A 21,986-nucleotide genomic window follows, 5' to 3' on the forward strand; every position below is an offset into this window, starting at 1 on the left:
ATTGATGACTTCCAGCAAATGAGGTTACAGTTTGGAAAGTTTACTGAACAGCTCATTTTAGAAGGCATTTACAGGGAAGTGCTTTTTAAATGTTTTAAAGAAGGCTTCATTGTCAGAAACTAGACACTGCACATGTGTTCAGTTAAGTACCTAAATCCAGCTGATTTCACTTAGCAAAGTAACAACAAAGTCTTTGAAAATCTGGCCCCTAGGCCTTTAAGGTACCCAAGCTTTTGACAATTAATGTTTGAACACCAAATTTAGTGAGATCTGGGAATCCATTAGACAGCTTTCAAAATTCTCAACTTTTAAGTTTTATAAGCCTCAGCTTCCATGAAGCAGCAGCGGGAATTCTCTTCTCCCACCCTTTTTGGGTCAATTCAATGTAGGTAGGTCACTGACACTGAGACTGCATATTAGTAAGCATATGACAGTGTCAATTGTAGTGGGCTGCTGATTCACACAAATACATATAACTTTGTGTATGGTCAAGAAATTAAACTCACTGCACATTTATTAGATGTATAATGGTCTTAAACTTTTGTATACTTATAGGGAATCAAAGTAGTCATTGACAAATGGCAGTCAATGGAAAGATTTATTTTTGAATTATATTTTTGCAGTCTTTAGCAGTGCCCACAGATTTAAGAACACGTGATGATGCACAGGCATATTAATTTTTAAAAGCAGTTGTGCAGATTTGACCTAGCTCTGCATCTCTGGGAGAACCAGATTGTAGCAAAGGCCACAGAGAAACCACTGAGCACATCAGTTTTACCACAGTACAGCATGAAGTAACTTACCATGGAGCACTTACTGGCAATTAAACCATTCCAGTATTAAACATTCATAGATTGTTCAGTGCAAAAAGGGCAGGTAAAAGCAAAGCGAGTGTTAAAATTTGGACAGAGAGATGCAGGCAGCAATTAAGCCATGGTCCTTTTCTTTCTTCTTCCCAGCCGGATCTGTATATCAGAGGAGCTCTGAGCTTCTACCTAAAACGACTCTGGAATATATCTATACTAAACCCTGCAATATACTAAACCCTGTTCACTGATGGCCAGGCTTGTTGGACAATTTCCAATTGGAAATTCTTCTTTTTGGAGAGGAGGTCAGTGGTATTCAGCCATGCAGGTACAGGACTGCAAGAGCAGCTGAGACAGCAAGAGGTTCCCCCCTGCATTAGCACTGGACACTGAGAGATGTACACGCCTGTGTCACACTTGTGCTTGGGGCCAAGTGGCTTTTATATCTCCACAGTGAATGCCGATAAAGACGGAGTCCACTGCTGCCATTTGGTAAATGATGTGTTCTCCATCAGCACGACTAGTCCAGAGTAGTGAAAAGTGTCTCTAGGTTGGAGACAAAAAAGTCTTGTCAGAGCTGGTTGTTGACTTAAATCAGTGGGATAGTGCCGTTTTAACTGTTACTTCACATTTACAGCATGTAAGTGAGAAATTGGGTATTATCTTTAGGAAAGTTTTTTTAAACCTGTGGTTGTAATACAGAAGTGCAAAGCCATGAGCACTGGACTGGTGGGGAGGAATTACTAAGGATAAAGGCAAAATTTAGACTTTGTGTGACTGAGAGCAGCACAGTCAAATGTTTGAAATCTTGATATCCAACTTAACAATAATAATCCTTAGATGCGTCTTCAACCTACAGTAGATCTCACCCTCGCCAAAGTAATGAACAGTGCTATCCAGTGCCTACAGATAGCAAAATCCTTATAAATAAATAAATAAATCCTACCATTCAGAAAACTGCACTTTCCACGAATGGTGCTGCTCAGCTGTACCGTGGAAAGTGCTCATGTTAATGGGTGCATCTACATCAGCATTTCAGTCAGACCAGGAATCCCCTCCTGAGTGAATTTCCTGGTCAAACCCACATACCGTACCTTGTTTCACATTGTAGAGTGGTCTCAAAGCACATGAACAGATGAAACTAAGTCAGAGGATGTGCCTATAAGGTGCTCCAAAAACTAACAGGTATTCAGTGAGTGGGACCGCACTAGCAAGCCCTCTGAAATACCTATAGCATGGACAACAGCAGTGATGGTTTCACTTTACACATTCTCTTCTACTGGTCTGTGCTACTTGCTAACATAGACAGAGTTGTAGAGCACCTAGACAAGGGAGCTACTGTCTCAGAGATTTAAAAAGGATATCTAACCAGGTGAAATCTCTTCATGGTATAAGATAGAGGGGAGGAGATGCCTTTCATCAGTCTTACCTCTCAGTCTGGTGTTTAAAGAGCCTCACTCTTGCTGCAGATGCAGTGGTGGAAATGTGGTGCTTGAGACTGTAACAGAGCAGTAACATCATCTTCTCCAGTGAGTTCTTTCACAAAGTTCAAATGGGTCTCATGCTTGCATCCTTAGATAATGAATCCACACCCAAAGGTAATAAATCGGTGTGCGGGGTGTCAAAGTCACCCAGTACAAGCACACTCCACCTACTCCAAGCTCTGTTTATAGGAGTGAGAGCACAATTTGTGATGCGCTGAACTGTCCACAACCTTTATATCCATTGTATTTTTGCTCCTACATCTTAAATCCCTGACAGCTGAACTTCAATTTTTCTCTGCGATTTCTGATCAGGCGTAATCTAAGAATATATCAGCATGGAAGTAATTCAGCTGAGGAGCCTCTGACACCAGGTAAGTGACATTGATCTTTAACACTGTTATTTTCAATGACATTAACAACATTAATTCCAGCACTGACAGGCTCCCTCTGTAGTCCTGAAACTTTATTTTTGTTAGCTGCATTGAGAAAATGAGAAATAAGCTTGCAACTTGTTTGAAGGTCTCAAACAGTTCATAGGTCTTGAATAGTCCTTCAGTGTTGTGATGAATTTGATGCTATGTAAGTCCACTACGTGCATGTCCTCCTACAATCATCTAAGCACAGCATGGACAGCTGGTTCAAAGGTTGCAGGTGGGTTTTTTTACTGTTGGGTGCTATAAAGTACACAATATTTTCTCTTCAGGATGGAAAAATACAGGTTGTATTAGATCTAGTCTGCACTTCTACTGCATAACATCTTTACCCAAAAAAAGACCCGTTAAGAGATTAAACTGTCATCGCAGTAAAAATGTAGATCAAACTCTGCTAACCTTACACAGGGAAGTTGTTGGCTGTTCTGAAGTCAAGACAGATGGTCACTTCAGGGAATGTTTCTTTTATGGTAAGTGCTCATTTGAGTAGAAATATTTCTAGCTGGATGAGTCACCTCTTTCTCAATTGCTGCATGAGATACCAAAAAGTGATTTTTACATAGGGATATTCAAAGACATGGCAGAGGCTGAAAAATACATCTTCAAAGCATCCTGTGGTGGCTTCCTTCTCCAGTGAGAGTATTATACGGCACGTCTAGATTGATTACAAGAAAATATCCTCCATTGTTTTCTTTTTGCTGAAAAGTGTGATGAAATGTCTTTTTTCTTTTTTTTTCCTTGGGATTTTTTTTTGTGTTGTTTTGTTTTTAATAAAATCATGTGGTACTTGATATACAAAATCAGTCCCACATCAGCAAAATGCACTAAATCATAATAAAATTGCTCTGTTTAATGTAAAAAGTAAGAAAATTATAGTAAAGTGCAAAAATTAGAGCGCACGTTTCTAATCTGTGGCTCTTCAGTAGCAGGTTTGACTCTTCCCCGGTTTAGAGGACGAGGGCCATCATCTGCATGCTGGTTGCCATGGAGACTCCCATCGCTTTTGGAATCATAAGTTTTGCCTGAAAGGAAACACTCCCCCAGCATGAGTTTTTAATGACTGTAGAGGTTTCTGTTTGTCAGCACACCATATACTAGATTAACTACCACATCTAAGCAGGTGGGAGGGAAGGGAGTAAAATATTTTCTAGTAATCAGTGACAACATATTTAGTCTGTATAAAATCCACAAAACACATAAATAGAATTACAAGACTTGCTGCATTGGATTAGACTGTTATGGCATCAAATCCATTATCTCTCTTTCAGTATCAGCTACTTCAAAGGGGAATGAACTTTGGTTGTAGAACATGGGCATGGCAATAAATCCTTCTGACTCCTGCAGGAGCCTGGCTTGAGGACTGCCAGGTTGCATAGCCAGTGAGGTCTCTCTTTCTCAGGCTTGAGTCAATAAGGGCTTCCCCATAACTACAAATAATCACAGCTTTTCTAGGAAAAGATGTGTACATGAACAATTGGGTCTGTCCATGTGAAGAGCTGTCTAACATTTATCTGTTCTGTTTGGACTCTCGGGCTTGACAGCTATGTCAGCTCCTCTCTCTCTAGTGCACAGTTAACACCTGGGATTGCTCTGAAGGTGAATTTGTTTGGCGCTAAAGGTGTGCAGAATGGTTAGTTTCACCAACATGGATACGCTGGCATGAACTTCTGGCTTGAGTAAAACAATGGTTATTCAGAAGAGGAATATAACAAAGCTGCAAGATTAAGCCTCAGTTACTTCCTAGTTCTGTTGTCTTTGTTAGATGGTAACTAAATAACTACCTGTTAAGTCTGCAATTTTCGCTTGATTTCTTCTTTTGAGGCTGTTTTGTGCATCTGTGGGGCCATCAATATACTTCATTGCAATGGCTGGGGTCTGGTCCTTCTCTAGCTGAGTCTGAGTAACTGAAAGAAGAACAGAAATTTAATTGAGTTGTATTAACATTCATTTGTTCAAGGAGGAAAAGATATGTTGAGTTGACTCTACCTGGCTGATGACAACTTGCTATTGTTTCAGTCCTGCCTTCTTGAAAGGACTGAACGGATTCATGGCCAGAATCTGTGTCTTTCATTGGCCTTCCCATAATCTCATTCTCAGTTGCAGTTTTATTTCTAATGAGGAAGTATGTGTGCATTTTCCCTTTGCCTTTTACTTCTATTTCTCCTCTTTCAGTCATCTCAAAATTCTTGTATTTTAGGTATCTAAAATATCAGAAGGAAAATTACACATGAAAATTCAAGATTAGCAAAAATGACACTGATGTTTTAGAAGAGCTATTGTAATCTAAGTAATCAAATCACAACAGTCCAGGAAAAACACTATTGGTCCATGAATAACTGAGGGTTTGTTTCAACTGTTTATTCAAGCCTGCTGTGCTTTTATAGCTTTACATGTACAGTCTGATCAAAAATCAATGGATCGCACTGTCAAATACTTCAGTATGGTGGAGGGTTCTTACTGATCAGTAAACAGAAATTAAGACTGAGGCAGTCAATATCAGTTATACAGAACTATCTGCAGTCACTTCATCAGAGAAGGCAATCAGGTTCGTCAAGCATGATGTACTCCTGGTAAATCCGTACTGACTATTCCCAATTGCCTTCTTCATGCGTCCAAAAACAGCTTCCAAGAAGACTTGATTTGCACTGGAACTGACATGAGGCTGACCAGCCTGTAGTTTCCCAGCCTGTCCTCCTTGCCATTTTTCAGTATAGGTGTAACATCTGGCTTTCTTCAGTTGCTACGGTGCTGATCTTCCTGACCTTCCAAAGATGATAGTCAGCAGCCCTGTAATGCCATCACCCAGCTCTCTCATTACCTTTGGAGGCATCCCATCTGCTCCCATAGACTTCTATAGATTGAGTTTTCTCAAAAGAACCCTGATCTTATCCTCTTCTAATACTGGTACTTCACCTACTCCTTGACCCCTGACTCTAGGTGCAGGGACCTTGAAGACCTCATCAGTGAAGACTGAGGCCTTGAGTAACTCAGCCTTTATTCAGGGCACTGTCACTAAATCACCTGCCACAGCAGGTCCACATTTCCATTTATTCTTTTCTGCTAACATAGCAGAAGCTTCTCTTCCTGCCTTTGAACCTTCCTTGATCGTTTCAATGGTAGTTGAGCTCTGGCTTTCCTAATATCATTCCTGTGTGTCTGGACAACATTTTTGTACTTCTTTGTGGCTTGTCTTCACTTCCACCTCTTGCATACATATTTTATGCATATATAAAATTCTTGAAAATGTAGTATTTAATTTTTAGTGACATGAGTTTTAGGACTGTAAGTTACTCACTGCATGAATAGGATAGTGGTTTATGCACTTAGTCCTTAGTAAGTGCAAATAAAACTGTTTTGCCACAAATTGTGCTCAGAGTATTTTAAAGCTTTTGTTATGCAGAATGCAAATTAAATGTTTTGACTGTCTTTCTAGCATCTACATCAGTCTATCAGTACTTCCAAATAAGCTATCATGGGTTTTTTTCCCATATTTTGCTCTCTAGGATTGAGACTCTCAAACCTCTGTCTCCATATACAAGTGCATTTGAAATAATCAAAACAAATAAAACTCTTGGCAAACAGTGATTTTTCTTTATAAGTAAGCTGCATAAATCAGTGACTAAAGACAGCATCACCTACATTGAAAGCTGCAGCTGTCAAGGCAGTGTTTTTTAGCACAGCTTTTAACAGGCAAAGTTTCCGTCATAGTTACTCACTGATAGGCACTGGAGCTTAGATGAATTTTACTCGGGACACCATGACTCTCCATCCGGGAAGCTATATTCACTGTGTCTCCAAACAAGCAATAACGAGGCATCTTTTCGCCAACAACTCCAGCCAAGACAGGACCTGTATGGATCCCAACTCTGATCTTTGTAAAGACATAAAACACCCCCCAAAAACGTCACTTGTTATTTAACATCTTTCTTAATGCTATCCAGCCACCTAAAAGTCCATGCTAACACAATACTGGACACCAGTAAAATATCAAATATCCACAGGGAGAGGCTCTTCATGAAAAATATACCCATGTGGACCTTGCCCAATGTCACAGAGGAGTCAGAAGCAGCCCTTTGATGTCCTACTGCAATACATTAACCAGAAGCCCAACCCAAGAAGTAGACAGACACACATGCATCTTCGTGCTAACAACTTACTTGGATAGGGTTTCCAGAAACTGGGTTCTGTACTCCTTTAGCTGCTATTATCATCCCCAAGGCGAAGTTAGCGACTCGCTCAGCATGAGTGGGTACAGGCACAGGGACCCCACCTACTACCATATAGGCATCTCCGATTGTCTCCACCTTTAATTGAGAGGGACAAGCATACGAGCACACCATGTATATCTTGCTCAGGTTAGTGCTTTGCTGTTTGGGGGCTCTTCTTACCTGCACCAACTCCCCCTTTCTTCTAAAAGATGTTTCCAATCACTAAAAAACTTTAGCACGTTTGAGTTTCCTTGAGATGGGGATCCTTTCCTTGACTCCACACTAAAAATTTCAATGCATTCTGTCTCTGCTTACTTGACCCATTTTAGATACCAGTGTGAGAGACCCCAAGGAGTAATGGATGCTGTGGAAGTGTCAGACTTTTTGCCTTCCTCCTACCCAGGGCAGACCTACATGCAAAGAGCTCTCCCCAGGCGCAGACTCCTGAGCCAGGAGGTTATCCAATAGCTGAATGCTATTAATTAGCTCTAATTCACAATTGCTGTTAAAAGCATATTTCTTTTTAAAAAGATATTTCTTTTTTAAAAAGTCACAATAAAGCAAGGGAGTCTATTCACTGGTGATTATTATTAAGGGGTTCACATGAAATTAAGAAACCTCTAGTCTCCAGGATGTCAGAGCGCGCAAAGCATGAACTGAGCAGTTCGGGAGCATCCTTACAATCAGCTGTTTTCCCACAACATGCGGCAGCCTGTGAGACAAACGCTGAATGGTTTGTCCTCCTCCAGGCATCCAGTCTCCTGTGCATGATAAGGCACCTGAGAAATACTCTGGGTCTTGTCCCTGTACCAGAGATTTTGCTGGGAATAGAATAGGCCTGTTTGAAACAGAGAATTCTCAAATGTTTAAAATTCGCTGTAAAAGACCGTTACATGGTAGGGAAATTTTCTGAACTGCTCTTACGAGACTTCATTGTTACATTTACCATCAGTAAATAAGAGATCAGTTTAAATTAGACTAATTGGATTTCTTAAAAATGAACACCAATAGGAGACCAGGAACATAATTTCATCTTTGGGTTTGTTCATTAACATAATAACTTAAAACTTCAGCACATTTGTCTTGAAAAATGTGTTCCTGTACATGACTTCTATCAGATAGCCAACCCCACGGTAATGCCAGTAACAAAAACAACTGTAAAAAGCTACTAATGCAAATAGATACCCTAATTTTTTTTCAGCTGTGGTAGGAGATTTAATTTAACAAGATTCATTCATAATGTCAGATTTTAAAAGCTTGGGCCAAGTTTCTTTGATCAATTTCAATATTTTATTTCTTTCTCAATTCCCTGAAATAGTAATCTCTTCCTCCCTCTCTGTACCCTAGTAATCTCCTTCAATATTAATAGGAGTTATATACAGGCATCAAAAGGAGATTATTATAGTGACAGATAATTTACTCATGATGGATGATTTAGATAGAATATGATGCTAATTTATCCTAAAATCTGTGGGTCATATCCTGAATGCTTCAATTATTGAATACAGTTTCCTTGCCGAGGCAGAAAAGCTTCTGATTTCCCAGTACAATTTATTGTGAGATGAACTGCATGCCTTGCCTGAGCAAGGAATGAATGAGATTTGGATTTCACCCTTTACTACTTCTGCCTTCCTAAATATTTAATGTGCTGGGGACAGACAGAAACTTAGGACTTGCTCTTCAGCTCGACAAATCTGGGTAGCTCTGGAGATGTTAATAACACTACTATTATATGTCAGCCAGCGCTCTGATCCTTCCAGCACGGTTTGGAGACAACACGTACATTACAGTCTAGATCTAATCAATGCTCTTTGGGGTCAGCAGGAGATCTATACCACTGCCTAAGATCTCCATGAAGCAAAACAAAGTCTAGGTATTATCTAGGTATTGTTTATAATGTTATTTCCCACCAAAGGAGAAATTTAATGTGTAAACACTATTTATAACAGGTTTGAATGAAAGAACTAGGAAAATGATTCAAATTTGCCCATGATAGATATTACATTCCTGTCTGAAAATTTTAAACATATTTAATCACACCTCTGCCTGTATTGTAGTTTCTCTGTGTGGCCACTACAAATACACAATATTTTATGGTTTATCAAAAATCATGCTGGAGGAAGAGGATTTAAGCGCATTTAAAAACAAAAAAACAAAACAACAATAACAAAATCTTTTTCCAGACTATTTCTACAGCCTTTATCGATCAGTACGTACCTTGTACACATCATGCACCGTGGTCAGTCTGTCAAATCGCAGGTACATTGAATTTAACATGAGAACTATCTGAATAGGCTCACATTGGGCACAAATGTTGGTAAAGGTCACAACATCGCTGAACAATATAGTGCACTCCTTGAACTCTCCTGTGAGCAGAAAGACCAGTAGTAAGTACTTGTAATGGTTAGACAATCACAACATCTGTTTGAGACCTATTTGCAAAGATTACTTCCTTGTCATTCTTTTAGGACATAAGACCTATCAGTCGTAATACTCATATATGGGTGCTGATATGAAAGAGAGATGTCGATATAAGAGTATATCAAATGTAAGAATCATCGCACATCTCAAACAGCCCAGACATCTGAATACACCCCTTTGTCCATCCATATTCAGGATACACTTAGCTCTTTATCCCTAACTTTGTATATGTGCTTACTAAAGGGAACTGAAGCATATTCTTACTTGCTACCCTTAATAACAATGGGAATCATGATGATTCTACGTTTATAGACAGCATAGAGGAACTAAGAGAATTTTCTAGGAAAGACCAATTTCTTTGTTAATTTCTGAGCCCTCATTTCCCTGTATACCCACGTTAAAAACAAAATCTAAGTTTCCTATTGAAACACTGAATTTTGTTCCCTGAACGGGCAGCTGCTACTACCTTTCATGTCCTAAGGGACAATTTTGGCAAATGGCTTCTGAAGCTTTGTTTGAAAGAATAGTCTAATCTTTATTATCGGTGAGATTAAGGGTCTGTGGTCCTCCTCCTACCCATGAATGTCACCAAGTAAAGAATGTACTCCACAATAGTGGCAATGGGGCTGTGCCAGCACCCCAGTCTCTCTATCACCATCACCTGGTGCACAAATCATGCATCACAAATGCATCCTGTTCATTCACCTGCCTCAACTCGCTTCCCCTCTTTCAGCTGGTTGGCCACGTGCTGAGGAAGCATGGCATAGAGCAGAGCTTCAGTCTTTTTCTTCTCTTCCTCCAGGTGCTTTGACAGTATCCGCAGCTCTTCCTTCTTCCTCTCCAGCTGGTTAGAGAGCTCCATCTCTGCCAGTCGCTGCTGATTGAGAAGAATCAAATCCCTGGTCACGTCGTGAGGTGCAATGTCTGCAATATGCATCTGTCGCTCCTCCAGTTCATGCAAAGTGCGAAGCAAAGGCGAGCAGAGATAGAGCATGCACTGCAGGGACTCCATCCAGATCATCTGGCCTGTTTGAAACAAGCGTCGGTAAGAGTTTTCAGCAGCTTGGACTTTCACTGAGGTATTGATGTTAATTTTAGGGGATGAGTTCTAAGGACAGTGGCTTTTTGTAGGGTCTGGGTAATCACAAAAATTACTCTGTTTCCTGGAATTAGAGGTGGACTTGTTTGGAGGAGGTACACTACGCAAATAAAAAAAAATTCAGGACCCAGAAGGCAGTCACACGCTCATTGCAGCTGCTAGGCAGAGCCCAACCATGCTTCAGGTCCCTCCTCTTCACGAGAAAGCCCAGTGCTTGCAACATCTCTCCTCTCCTCTGCTACTAGTTCTTGAGCTGTTCCTGAAGCCAGTCAGCCAGCATCATGCACAGGGGAACTGAGACTCACAATAATTAAGTGAAACATTTAAAGTTTAATTTCCCAGTGGGTAATATGTGGCCCCCGTAAAGTCAAGGGAGCCTTCCCTCCTGGAAGCTGGAGCTTTCAGTCACTACGATCATCTAAATAAGCAGGTACAAAAATGCCTGAAAGGTAGAAGGGATTTTTTGGTGGGGGATTTAGTTTTTGTTTTCTTTGTTACGATTTGGTTATGGGTTTGAATTTTTGTATTTTATTATTATTATTAGCTAGGACTTCCTATTTCTTTCTTTCTCTCTCACCCCATCCCCAGGGCAACTGGATGAACAGCTTGAAAACTAACAGGATTGCAGCATCAGAGATACCATGTGAATTAATCCTGACAAGCATAAGAGGAAGTAAAATTGTACCTGTGACTAGGTAAAGTTTCTTGTTTTGGTAACATCACTTTTTTCAAGGTCTCCCTAAACTCTTGTTTTTTTCTGAAACTCAGGAATACCAGACTTGACACTCATTATGTAAAGGTGAAAGGAGATAAGGGAAAATTAGGTCATATTACATAGTTCAGAAAAGCAAAACTGAGGTCGCAGAACACTTAAACCAAATGTCATTATAGTTAATTACATGAAGCAAAGAATCATTCCATACTAATTTCTCTCAGTAAAAATAATACAAATAAAATCTCTTTTGTGCTAAAATAATTTTAACTGGTAAACTCTTATGTAATATTGGGGGGGGGTGAAGACAGAAAGCAGAATCTGAAAATGCAACTACAAAAAATAAAAGCACAGCTAACTAATCTATTTTTATCCACATCTGAAACCCAGCCAGTAGCAAATAACTCCCCTCGAAGGCATAAATTAAGAATGAATCATGTATTCACATTTTAGGAATCAAAATGCATGGAGGCGCAGGGGAAGCCATTTCTTTCCTCCAGCTGTAGCAATGTTATCAAGACTCGATCTCTAAGCACTTCCCTCGTCCCCTGCCCCTTCCCACCCCTCACCCGGCAGACAGGAACCGGGCGCTGGCAGGAGTGATGCTCGCAGTGTATGACTGCGGGAACGCTCGCCCCGTGTTTTGTTGCTGTCTGTACGTGCCAAAGATGCAATCCAAGATCTGTGAACTGGCATTGCCTGCGCCGGGCGGCTGGGTTTCAAATGTTCTTCCACGTACAAAGCAGAAATTTCTTTGGCAAAGAAAATTCTTAGCAGTCCAAAGCGATTCTGTGTCGGGTGCACAGGCTGATGTGGAGAGTTATGGGGAGGTGAGACCTGGACAGTTACTTTTACACAGCTCAGTGCATCTCCATGCTGAGCCCGGTGGCTCTGTGAGCAGAAGCTGGCTCTGAGGGCTGGCAATCTAATCCTCCCTTGGCTTTGCCCCTGTTACTCAGGAAACCTGGAAAGATGTGGGTTTTGCAGCATTAGAAAAACACTATCTTCCCAAGCCTTTCAAATGGGAGCACAGTTGTTATTTCTGACTGAAAGCCTTCAAAATCTGATGAGGTAATAGAAGAATTTGTCTACGAGCATCTTAAAGTACTGTTTCTCTAAACAGAACCATCTAATCCTCTCCTCACTGCTCAAAGACAAGGCCATTTATAGGACTTATGTGAAGCCAGAAGTCCACAGAAAGGCATTAGTTCAACTCCAGCATAATTCCTGATTTAATATGAACACTTATGCTATTGAAAACAGTGAAGTACCTCTCAGCTCTAGCATCGGGCGTTGTTTCCATGACTCTGGCATCATCTCTCTTCTAGTCTGGAAAACAAATTGGCTGTTGATGAATTTCTGAATGCTAGAGATGGTAAAGGGTACTTCTGGGTGAACGATACTGAAATAGTGATCCAAGCAGATGCCCATGGTCTGAAGGCCAGGTACAATCTTTTGAATGCTCACCCCAGCTTGCTTCACTCTGAGCTTAAAAAGAAAATATGGACATTGTGTTATAATTCATATCTCGTTTGGGTTCAGGCCAAGCTATAGTTCATCACTGTTTATACATGTACACACACTTAGCCTTGCCATACTACCTGGCTTGTTTCTGAGCAATTTCTCTCTTATTAGCTTATTACCGCAAAGCTCCGAATGAGTGTCCTTCACAGCAAGACAAAGCCCCCAGAAAGGAATGTTATTATCCAAATGCTCTTCCCTATCAATTGTTCAAAACAAAACTATCTGCTATTATCCTTGCTGGCATTTGTGTAGGCCTAACAAATAGCCTTACAGGTTGCTGCAAGAGAAAATTAGAGATAACAGAGCGTGTCCTGCATTCCAAAATGAAAATAGCTGTGGCATAAAATGTCTTGGCAAATATTAATTTTCTAATGGATGCCATGGGTTACCTTCTCTTAACCATTGCTGTGTAAAGGTTTAGTCATTCTCTTTTAGCCTGCTGACTATACATGAGCTCTTAACGCCTGCAGAAATGTCCACCCTGCCTTCACTGCTTGTCATCAGAGTTATTGAAGCTCTGACCTAGCTACCAATAACAAGTGCAGGACTTGCCCTTTGTCCCCACTAGTAATTTTATCAAATTATGCAGACTGGATGTCTTGAAAGGTTTAAAACTCTGAACTTTGGCTAATGTGGACAGTGCATGGAGCAGACTGTGTGCTCTGGAATCTCTATCAGCACGATGCCAAAACATGTTCCCTGAGTGGCTGTCTTCAGCTTTCTTCTGCTGTCCTATTCTCAGCTTCTCCTTTCTTTACTCCTGTCTTAAGATAATATTCTCTGCATGGAAGTAGGAGCAAGAGGAACTGTAGCTTGGTGGGAACCAAGGCTAGTTGGAAACCAGCCACAGGGCAGTCCCTGCCAAGGGAAGGGTGATTCCATTGCTGCAGAGTATGTGTGCACAGGAGAGACTCAATCCTCGCCCGGCAGATAAAGAGATTTTTGGGTCCAGTTCCTACTAGATGGGGTTGCATGCTGCCTGATTTAGTAGGTAGCTGGGTTTTCCCAGCAGAAGCATGTAGGAGTAGGCTCAGGAAGCATGCAGAGCCTCAGTTGGCAGCAAAGCCTTACAAAAACCTTTGGATAGGTTAGTAACTGGGAGGGTAACTAGCTCTAAATACAAAGCCAGTTTAAAGGATGGGTCATGTCTCTGGCACATCCAAGGACAGGAAGGTGGCCAGAAACCTCACAAAATTCTGTTCAGTGTTTGGTAACAGACAGACTGATGCAATAAACCTTGTTGGTGTATCTGCGGCTGCTTCAGACACAGTAATCTCAATAAATTCGAAGGAGATTCCTATCTGAAATGATCCAGGTCCACTTGTAATGAGTGACTTTTAGAGCACTTCTGTAAATGCTACACATGAGTGTGCACTGTATACAGAGCACACACAGCAGTGAACTGTAGGACAGTCAAAACAGAAGAAAATTACTATATGGTTTATGCAAACTAAACGCCCTTACCACATGCTTGTCCTACCTCTTTGTCAAAAACCATATGGAAAGGAAGCCCATTGCAAAATGTTTTTGTGTCGATCCAGAGGTTCTTGGGATAAACAGGATCAAATCCTCTCAGGAGCTTACCTGTGGCAAGATAAGTGTGTAATTTTTAATCAGGGTGCACCTCATAAAACCAGTCAGCATTACTTTTTAGCACTCAGTAAGACAGGACCCTGTATCATAATAAGTGAAGACAAAGTAAGCTGTGTGGGTCCAGAAATGTGCATATATCTGTGCTAAATGCTCTGCAGTTTAATGTGCAGCTGATTAGCAACTAATCTGAGTTGGCTGAGAGTTTAAAACTTACTTAACCACAAAAAAGCACAGAGCATTAGATGCATGAAATTATATGGAAACAATAAGAACAGATGAACAACTGTAGATGTTGCTGCTCTATAAATTTGCAGAGGTCATAGCGATATAACACAGCTATATCTCACAAAAATGTACACAGCAGTGGTTTTAATATACTTTGCCAGCTACTAAGGAACATTTATGGAGAAAAAACCCCAGCATGATCTGGGTTTCAGCCTCCTATACAAAGAACTCTAGTCTGTAGCACAAAGACCAAACTACTGTTCAGTTTCTATTTTATTTACCCTGAGGGTTTTTTTGAATGGTCACAAATCTACTGAGCAGGTTGTGCTTGCTAGTGAACAGATATTTTTGTAAAATGGGTAAAAATAGTCAAAAGTGCTCATCTGACTGAAGCACCCAAAGCCTTTGATCTTCACATTATAAACCTGGATTCTCCAGTAACCCACAACAAAAAAGGATGATTATTTCAAGTGATCTCTTTCCCCCAGAAGGCGGCTATGACTGTTACTGTGGTAAATTCTGCTTGATAACAAATGCTAAAGTCACTCAGGAGACTGATGATAAAGATTACAAATTTAGGACCCAATTTAAAGGCCTCTTACTGCTTCAGGGGAAGTCAATGGGGGTTAGTCGTCTTTCAAAATCTGGCTCTTGGTAACTCCCAGCATCTATTGTTAAAGCTTTTTTTTTTTTTTAGGTAATAGTACTACTCTTTTGAATCTATATTAATTTCTTACTCAGTATATCTGCTCTTGTAATGCATTTGGCATTACACTGCATGATACCAGGTTGAATTTTTCATTCCTTACAGAATCTTGACAGCCTGGTTATACGGAGCTGGATTCTCATTCCTCTTGAGGAATCAAAAGATCCTAACAGCAAAAATCCTGGTAACACCACCTTCCATTTTATAAACATATATATAAACAGAGATTATAAACATATAATACATAAAGGTATAAACAGAGATTATGAGATTAGCAGTAGATTTTTGGGTAGCAGAGGGTTTCAGAATTTACTAGAGTTGATAACTTTGGAAAGGAGTAGCAGCTACTGAGTTTAAAAAGCACTCTTTTAAATTTATCATCTTAGGCCAAGTGACATGAGAAGGAACTATCAAATGTACCACACATGACATTTTATAGAAGAATACTTTTCAGAAGAAAATCCTCTTTAAGAGACAAAAGTGACAGGTCATATTCCATTTAAGTATCTGTCTTTACTAAGCATGCTTATTATCTGCAATTTTTCTTTGATTACCAATGTCTAAACAAAAGAAACTTAACCAGCAACATTTTGAAAAGACACAGAGGAATATGAATGGTAACTTCAAAATGAATGGGTGGGTGGAGATAGGGGAGCTTACTGACTTTCTTATTGAAGAGTCTCAGAAATGATGACAAGCTCCCTCTGAATGATCTCTCACCTTTTCCTAATGTGATTATTCCTCTTATTGTTTTCCAGTGACTTTTCTTGACAGGGCAAACAGAGCTTCCTCTGTCTCTAATTGTATTCTTGGCTTTTTCAAAGTCCTGTTGAAATAAATCCAAAGGGAAATTCAAGGGTTTTTTTATTTTAATCATATTTTAATAATATAGTAATAATGAATATTAAAATACCTCTTTATTCAGTTGGTTCTCAATTTGTTTTTCAGAGTCAGCAAGATATTGAGATGAGGAAGAAAATTTATTTCTTTCCTTGTATGAAAATACAGGGTTTTGAGTGACAAGAAAAACAATATGTTCTTTTTTACCAGTTCTTTCTTCTTCCTCTGTTTGATTGACTATTTCCATTGAAATCTCAATGTTAAAAAAATCCAGGGCTGCTGCACCGATGATTCCTGAAGGGGAAATGAAAGACGAAGTATTGCCAAGAACAAACCCTTGCCATTTTACCTTTTAGAGGGCCCACAGTGGAATTTCACTGTTTCAGAAAACACTTTTCTGAAGGACTCTGGAAGAAAAAATCAACCTGCTGTTACCTATGTCGTTCCTACTACTGTTGCCATGATAAGAATATGTGCATAGGAGATAAGCTTTAAAGTGACTGTTTCTTTTGTCTTGTCTGATGACAAATGCTTATTTTCACTAGAAAAAGCTCAGCAGGATATCTGAAGAATGTGTCCAAATAGTCATACATAGCAATAACATGAATTCCCACTAACCCAGAAAATGCACCGGATCCAAAGAGGTTCTGCTACAACAATCTATTTCAGTCATTGCAGAATATTTTCTTTTGAAAGGAAGGAAGTATCTTTCATGAAGATGCACAATCAGTCCTCTCATTTCTGTTTAGCTATTAGGTGAAATACTGGACAATGACATGAAAAGCTCTGTCTGAAATTGCAAATAGTTCTGTGCTTCAATAGGAATATGAAATGAGTGTTGACAAAGGGGGAAGTTTTGATAAACTTCTAAATTCAGCAGCATCTATGAAAGAAAGGAATATGACCATCATCTCTTACAGACAGCTGTTTAACCCTTGCACAAGTACAACTGTGGGGATTCCTACAAATGCTGGAAAAAGATTCAGTTTTGAGCAGGGTTCGCTAGTAGCTTTACAGATTGCCTGTACTGCAGGAGTATTAATTACAGGATGGATGGATGTCTTCAAGTCAACTATAACTTCTACTTCACTGTAATTTAAGGAGCATGAGTCACTGAGACCTAAGCAACAGTAGATACAATACACACCATGAACTTTACTTCTTCTTCCAGCAAGAGAGTTCCATAGGAGTTCTATAGGAATTCTAAAGCAGGAATGGACACTTATGGCCTGGGTTGTCATATTGTAAATGTTGATGAAGCTACTGGGATCTAGGAGTGATCAGGCAGTAGGGAAATACCAAGGTCAGATATCTGGTGACTAAACTCTACCAGGCTTCAATTCTGTGGCCAGTCCTCCTCTGACAAAAGATTCTGAAACCAGAGCAAAGTATATCTGCAAATATATGATTACTCTGCATACATACTGCATTACCAGCTGATCTGTACTCTGCATTCTGTCTGATTACCTGGCACAATATGGCACAGACCTCTTCTATCTGAATAGTAATGTAAATGCATTGACCCATCTTCATTCTTTTCTACTCTAAAAGATGGGGCATTCATCTCCTGAGGAAAAACAAACAGAAACAAAACTTCAGTATCTTTTGCTGGTGAATTCCACTTGTACAAAAGCATCCTATGTCTTAGTAAAATAAGCAGTAATCTGAATAAGCTGAAATATAGAAAATTAAATATGCTCATCTGTGAAGGAAAATCTACTATGCATTAGAGCCAATGCACTAAATGATATCTAATGTTGAGGAATGCTCAGAAAAAAACTATTATAAAAAGTTGTCCTAAAATTTTGGAGTGATATGTTTCACAACATAGTAGAGCCTGTTATAGCATCTTTTTCCATTAGTCATTCACACCTATGAGATGCTGTTCCTTCTGGTGCGAACTCTGGCAGAGTCCACCCACACCTGCTCAGTAATTACTGCTCGAACTTGCCTGGTAAGAAAGGGACAGGTAGCTGTGCAATGCATCCAGGTTCTCTATGAACTCGTAGAGATTTCCACCCAGTGTCCTCAGCATGTGGTCATAGCCTGAGCGTTTACAGAATTCAAAGAAATACTCTCCAAACTCTCTCAGAACCATGTCAGCAGGAACACCTGACAAAATAAAGATACCTTAGTGAATTAGAAAGGCTTGGATTGCAATGCTTGCAATGCTGTCAGGAGGATTAAGAGTGAATGCAGAAAATTTGCAACATAGGGAAGGCATTCCAAAGAGCACAGGAGACTAAAACCTGGGCTGCAGTCTCAGGCTTGACCCAGGATGGTTCATTTTTGAGGCACGGTGACACATACCTAATATTTTGCAGGCTTTGTCGACGAGCTGCATTGTGATCTCATCTTTGTAAACCTCAAAAGTCAAGAAAGAATCCTGGACTCCGGCCTGCAGTCTGCAACAGAGAAGATGATATTCTTGCCTCAGCACTGCTGTAAATATGCTTGGGTGACCCAACTGGCATTCATTAATCACTGTTTGCTGTTAACCCCCTCCTTAACCTCCTTCAAGCATTATATTGGAACATGCTATTTCCCCTAATGGTTTCACAGTGTTATTTTAACATGGCTGAATGATGGTGCCCACCTCTCCATTTCTGCTATTTCACTTTATGGTATTATGGTAAACTCTTTCAAGGACTAGGGCATCATACTGTGGGGTGTGACAGCAAGTGGTGTCTTAGTTTGTCTTCTGGTCCACTGGCTTGTTGTTCAATGTGGCCGCAATATCAGCCTCCTGGGTCTCCACAGACTTGACCAAAAACTTGCTGATTTTTTATACTGGCTTCAGTGGCTATTACATGTATGTATCCAAGTATTAGTTATATATTTTTATATCTTGGAAAATACCATATAGCTCATAAAGTAAAGACAAAACCAGAGAAGATGATATATTTAGCTGCTTTGTTGAAAGTACTGGAATTAAACTGACTTCATATCAAGGATGACATCTTTTCAGCATAATTACTTTTTGATATTGTCACAGTGAGCCAGCGAGTCTATTGCACAATTGTCTATAAGACTAAATGTCATCCTTAATTATCTGATATAACAAATTAATTGGGACAAATTAGTATCAGAATATGAAGTGTTACAGGGTAAGGAACTCTTGCTTTTGCCCTGCTAGTTACTTCTAATAATTACTTGAGATACACATCAGCTGCCATTTACCAGTGAGAAATTATAATCCTCTGCTGCTAAATTCCTGAGCATTTTCTTTCAATACACTGCATTTATTGGGAACACATTACCTTAATTTTTCCCATGTTTCTTCACCGTACTTTTCAACCACCAGAGACTTCAGGCAAGTATTTATAAATCCATACTGCAAAAGCAAATATATGAACATGGAAAAGACAAACTGATTTTCAAAATGCAGCCCAAACATGCCACCGTTTTGTATTTAAGATTCCACTGCTAATTTTGTATTGCAAAAGAGAAAGTAATGATGTTTGACAGCCATTATGTCTTTCAGTAAACAGCACAGCCTTTATCTCAGCATTCACAAGCGTTCAGCGAAACAGAGCAAACACATTCGATCCTGTTTTGCAGATAAGGACCCAGAGACGCCAGGTCAGGGATGTGTCGTGCCATGCATGCAGCCCAGAGCACGTCCCCTGCGGCGGCTGGGACAGCAGCCACGCACAGCTGCAGCATCAGGAGGTGAGTTTGGCTTTGCTGTGACTGTGATTTTTCATGTTAGTACTGACAAACACACTGGAGACGGGGACAAAAAGAAGGTTAAAAGAATACCCGTAAGCAGCACCATCCCAGCAGCATCAGCCTAAGGATGGTGTGGCACCAAAGCCGTGCGGGTCAGCACCCTCCCCTGGCACGGCAGGCGGGAGGCTCCCAGCCTGCGGGCCTCGGGCCAGGAGGGAATGGCAGGAGCTGTCCGTCTGTCTCCGACAGGAGCTGTCCGTGTGTCCGTCCCTGACAGGAGCTGTCTGTCTCTCTGTCCCCGACAGAAGCTATCTGTCCGTCCCTGGCAGGAGCTGTCCGTCTGTCTGTCCGTCCCTGGCAGGAGCTGTCCGTCTGTCTGTCCCCGGCAGGAGCTGTCTGTCTGTCTGTCCGTCCCCGGCAGGAGCTGTCTGTCTGTCCGTCCCCGGCAGGAGCTGTCTGTCTGTCTGTCCCCGGCAGGAGCTGTCTGTCTGTCTCTCCGTCCCTGGCAGGAGCTGGCTGTCTGTCTGTCCCCGGCAAAAGCTGTCTGTCCCGACTCGCCCCGCTCCCTTCCCGGAGGCAGCCCGGCCCCGCCCGGAGCTGCAGGAGGGCCCGAGTGCCCTGCCTGGCCCTGCGGGTCCCCGCAGCCCGGCCCCACGGAGCCCCCGCGCCGCCGCCCCGCAGCCGCTCACCATCCTGCCGCCCGGGTCCGGCCCCTGCCCGCTCGCCGCCGGCTCCCGCCGCGCCGCCCCGCTGCCTGCCCGGGGGGCGGTGGCACGGCCGGGCCCGGCCCCGCTGCTCTCGCCCGCGGCTGCCAGCGCGGTGACGGCCGGTGGCCGCAGGCAGGGACGCGCTGCCTGAGCGCACGGAGCTGCCCCGAACGGCGCCGGTTCCAGGTGTCCTTCGCCTGCCCGCCCGGCTGTCGGCAGAAAACGCGCGTTTTCGGTAGTTGCCGGCGTGGCAGGAATTCGGAGTGATGCCGAGGAGCATCTCTGTGAAATGGCACCGCTGCCACGTTTGCAGGTCCCGGCAGCTCCCCAGTCCCGGCTCCCTGCCGCTGGCAGCTGTGCCACGGCCGGGTGGGACGTGGTGCGGTCAGATCCCGCTGGGCACGGCACGGCGCAGCCCGGCTCTGCGGGTCCCAGCCTCCCGAGGCCTCGCTGGGGTGAGCGGCCAGGAGGATGACAAGAGATTAGGGTGTCTGTTTCCAAGGCTTTCTTAAAACTGCTCTTAGCAGAGCGGGAACAGCAGTGGTAGAGTCAATAACCACGCTTGCCCAAGGACAGGAGGTTTGTAGGGAGCAGCAGCATCTTTCGTTTGGCGGGTGGATGCTGCCGAGTCGTGCGTCGCTGCTGTAGGTCTGACAAGCAGCAGGACATGAAGCCACTTACACACGACTGCCCATCGTCCAGGCTGCATTTGCAGCCGCCCAGCCTGTCTGAGAGGAACGGACAGCAGCAGGGATGTTAGCAGGAATATGGTGGTCGCTTTTAGATGCCATGAATTCATGGGTTTTAGTGCCTGGCAGAGTTATCTCATTTCCTAGGTTTATTTTTGGAAGAATGATTTGTAGGTCACTTTTGAGAGTGGATCCTGAGAGGACACGATGGAGAACGGTGTGGGGAAAAACACTCTCCCCCCAATAAAGACGAGTTTCTGTCCTGTGCCAGCCAAACACGCACAGGCAGCTCTGTGGGTGGGGACAGCCCCGTTTCACCCACCTCGTTGCTGCTGTTTGATGTGGGGGTTGCAGGACACTACAGAGCCCCACGCACTGAGCCAGCGCTCCGGGCCTGTCTGGCAGGGAGGGTTTTGCTTGTGCTGTGGCGATTCTGAGACATGCTTGTTGCGGTGTTTCCAATCTCAGTCCCCTTCGCAGGTGCAACGTGTGTTCAGCAGGCACATCAAAACCTGGTGGGAGCCCTACACTGGGCACGGGTGCTGCTCTTTCAACGATCGCAGCCGTCCCGCCAGCCCTGTGCTGCTGCTGTCCTCCCATTGCTTCCTCTATACTCCCCTCGCCCTGCATCCCGCAGGTGTTAGTGCCTCTCTGAGACCTCACTGATCAATAAACCGGGTTTTTTTTTCTCTTAAAAGCTGTCTTCTCAGCCAAATAGTAGTTGGAGACTGGCTTAGGAGAAGAGAAATAATGAAAGCCCATACACGTGCTGCATTCCCACAGCTGCGCTGGAGAGGACTGGCTCAGCATAGAAAAATACACGCAAACCCCTCTGCGTTTCCTGGCCAATATCAAATCCTTATTTAAAC

At 42.2% G+C, this 21,986-nt stretch overlaps 1 protein-coding gene across 1 annotated transcript; it reads right to left on the reverse strand.

The window, feature by feature from the left end:
• Positions 1 to 3,591: 3,591 nt before the first annotated feature.
• On the reverse strand, positions 3,592 to 20,708 carry LOC137666510 (guanylate cyclase soluble subunit beta-2-like). Its single transcript, XM_068406581.1, is given in 17 exon segments — positions 3,592 to 3,743; positions 4,503 to 4,625; positions 4,708 to 4,922; positions 6,438 to 6,592; positions 6,879 to 7,025; positions 9,147 to 9,295; positions 10,056 to 10,376; positions 12,433 to 12,649; positions 14,166 to 14,269; positions 15,930 to 16,035; positions 16,123 to 16,343; positions 17,517 to 17,616; positions 18,001 to 18,161; positions 18,360 to 18,454; positions 19,310 to 19,455; positions 20,411 to 20,537; positions 20,539 to 20,708. Coding segments are annotated over 17 exon segments (2,709 nt in total).
• Between the last annotated feature and the right edge of the window lie 1,278 nt (positions 20,709 to 21,986).

This window comes from Nyctibius grandis, chromosome 8 (genome assembly GCF_013368605.1).
Source record: "Nyctibius grandis isolate bNycGra1 chromosome 8, bNycGra1.pri, whole genome shotgun sequence".
NCBI classification, from domain to species: domain Eukaryota; kingdom Metazoa; phylum Chordata; class Aves; order Nyctibiiformes; family Nyctibiidae; genus Nyctibius; species Nyctibius grandis.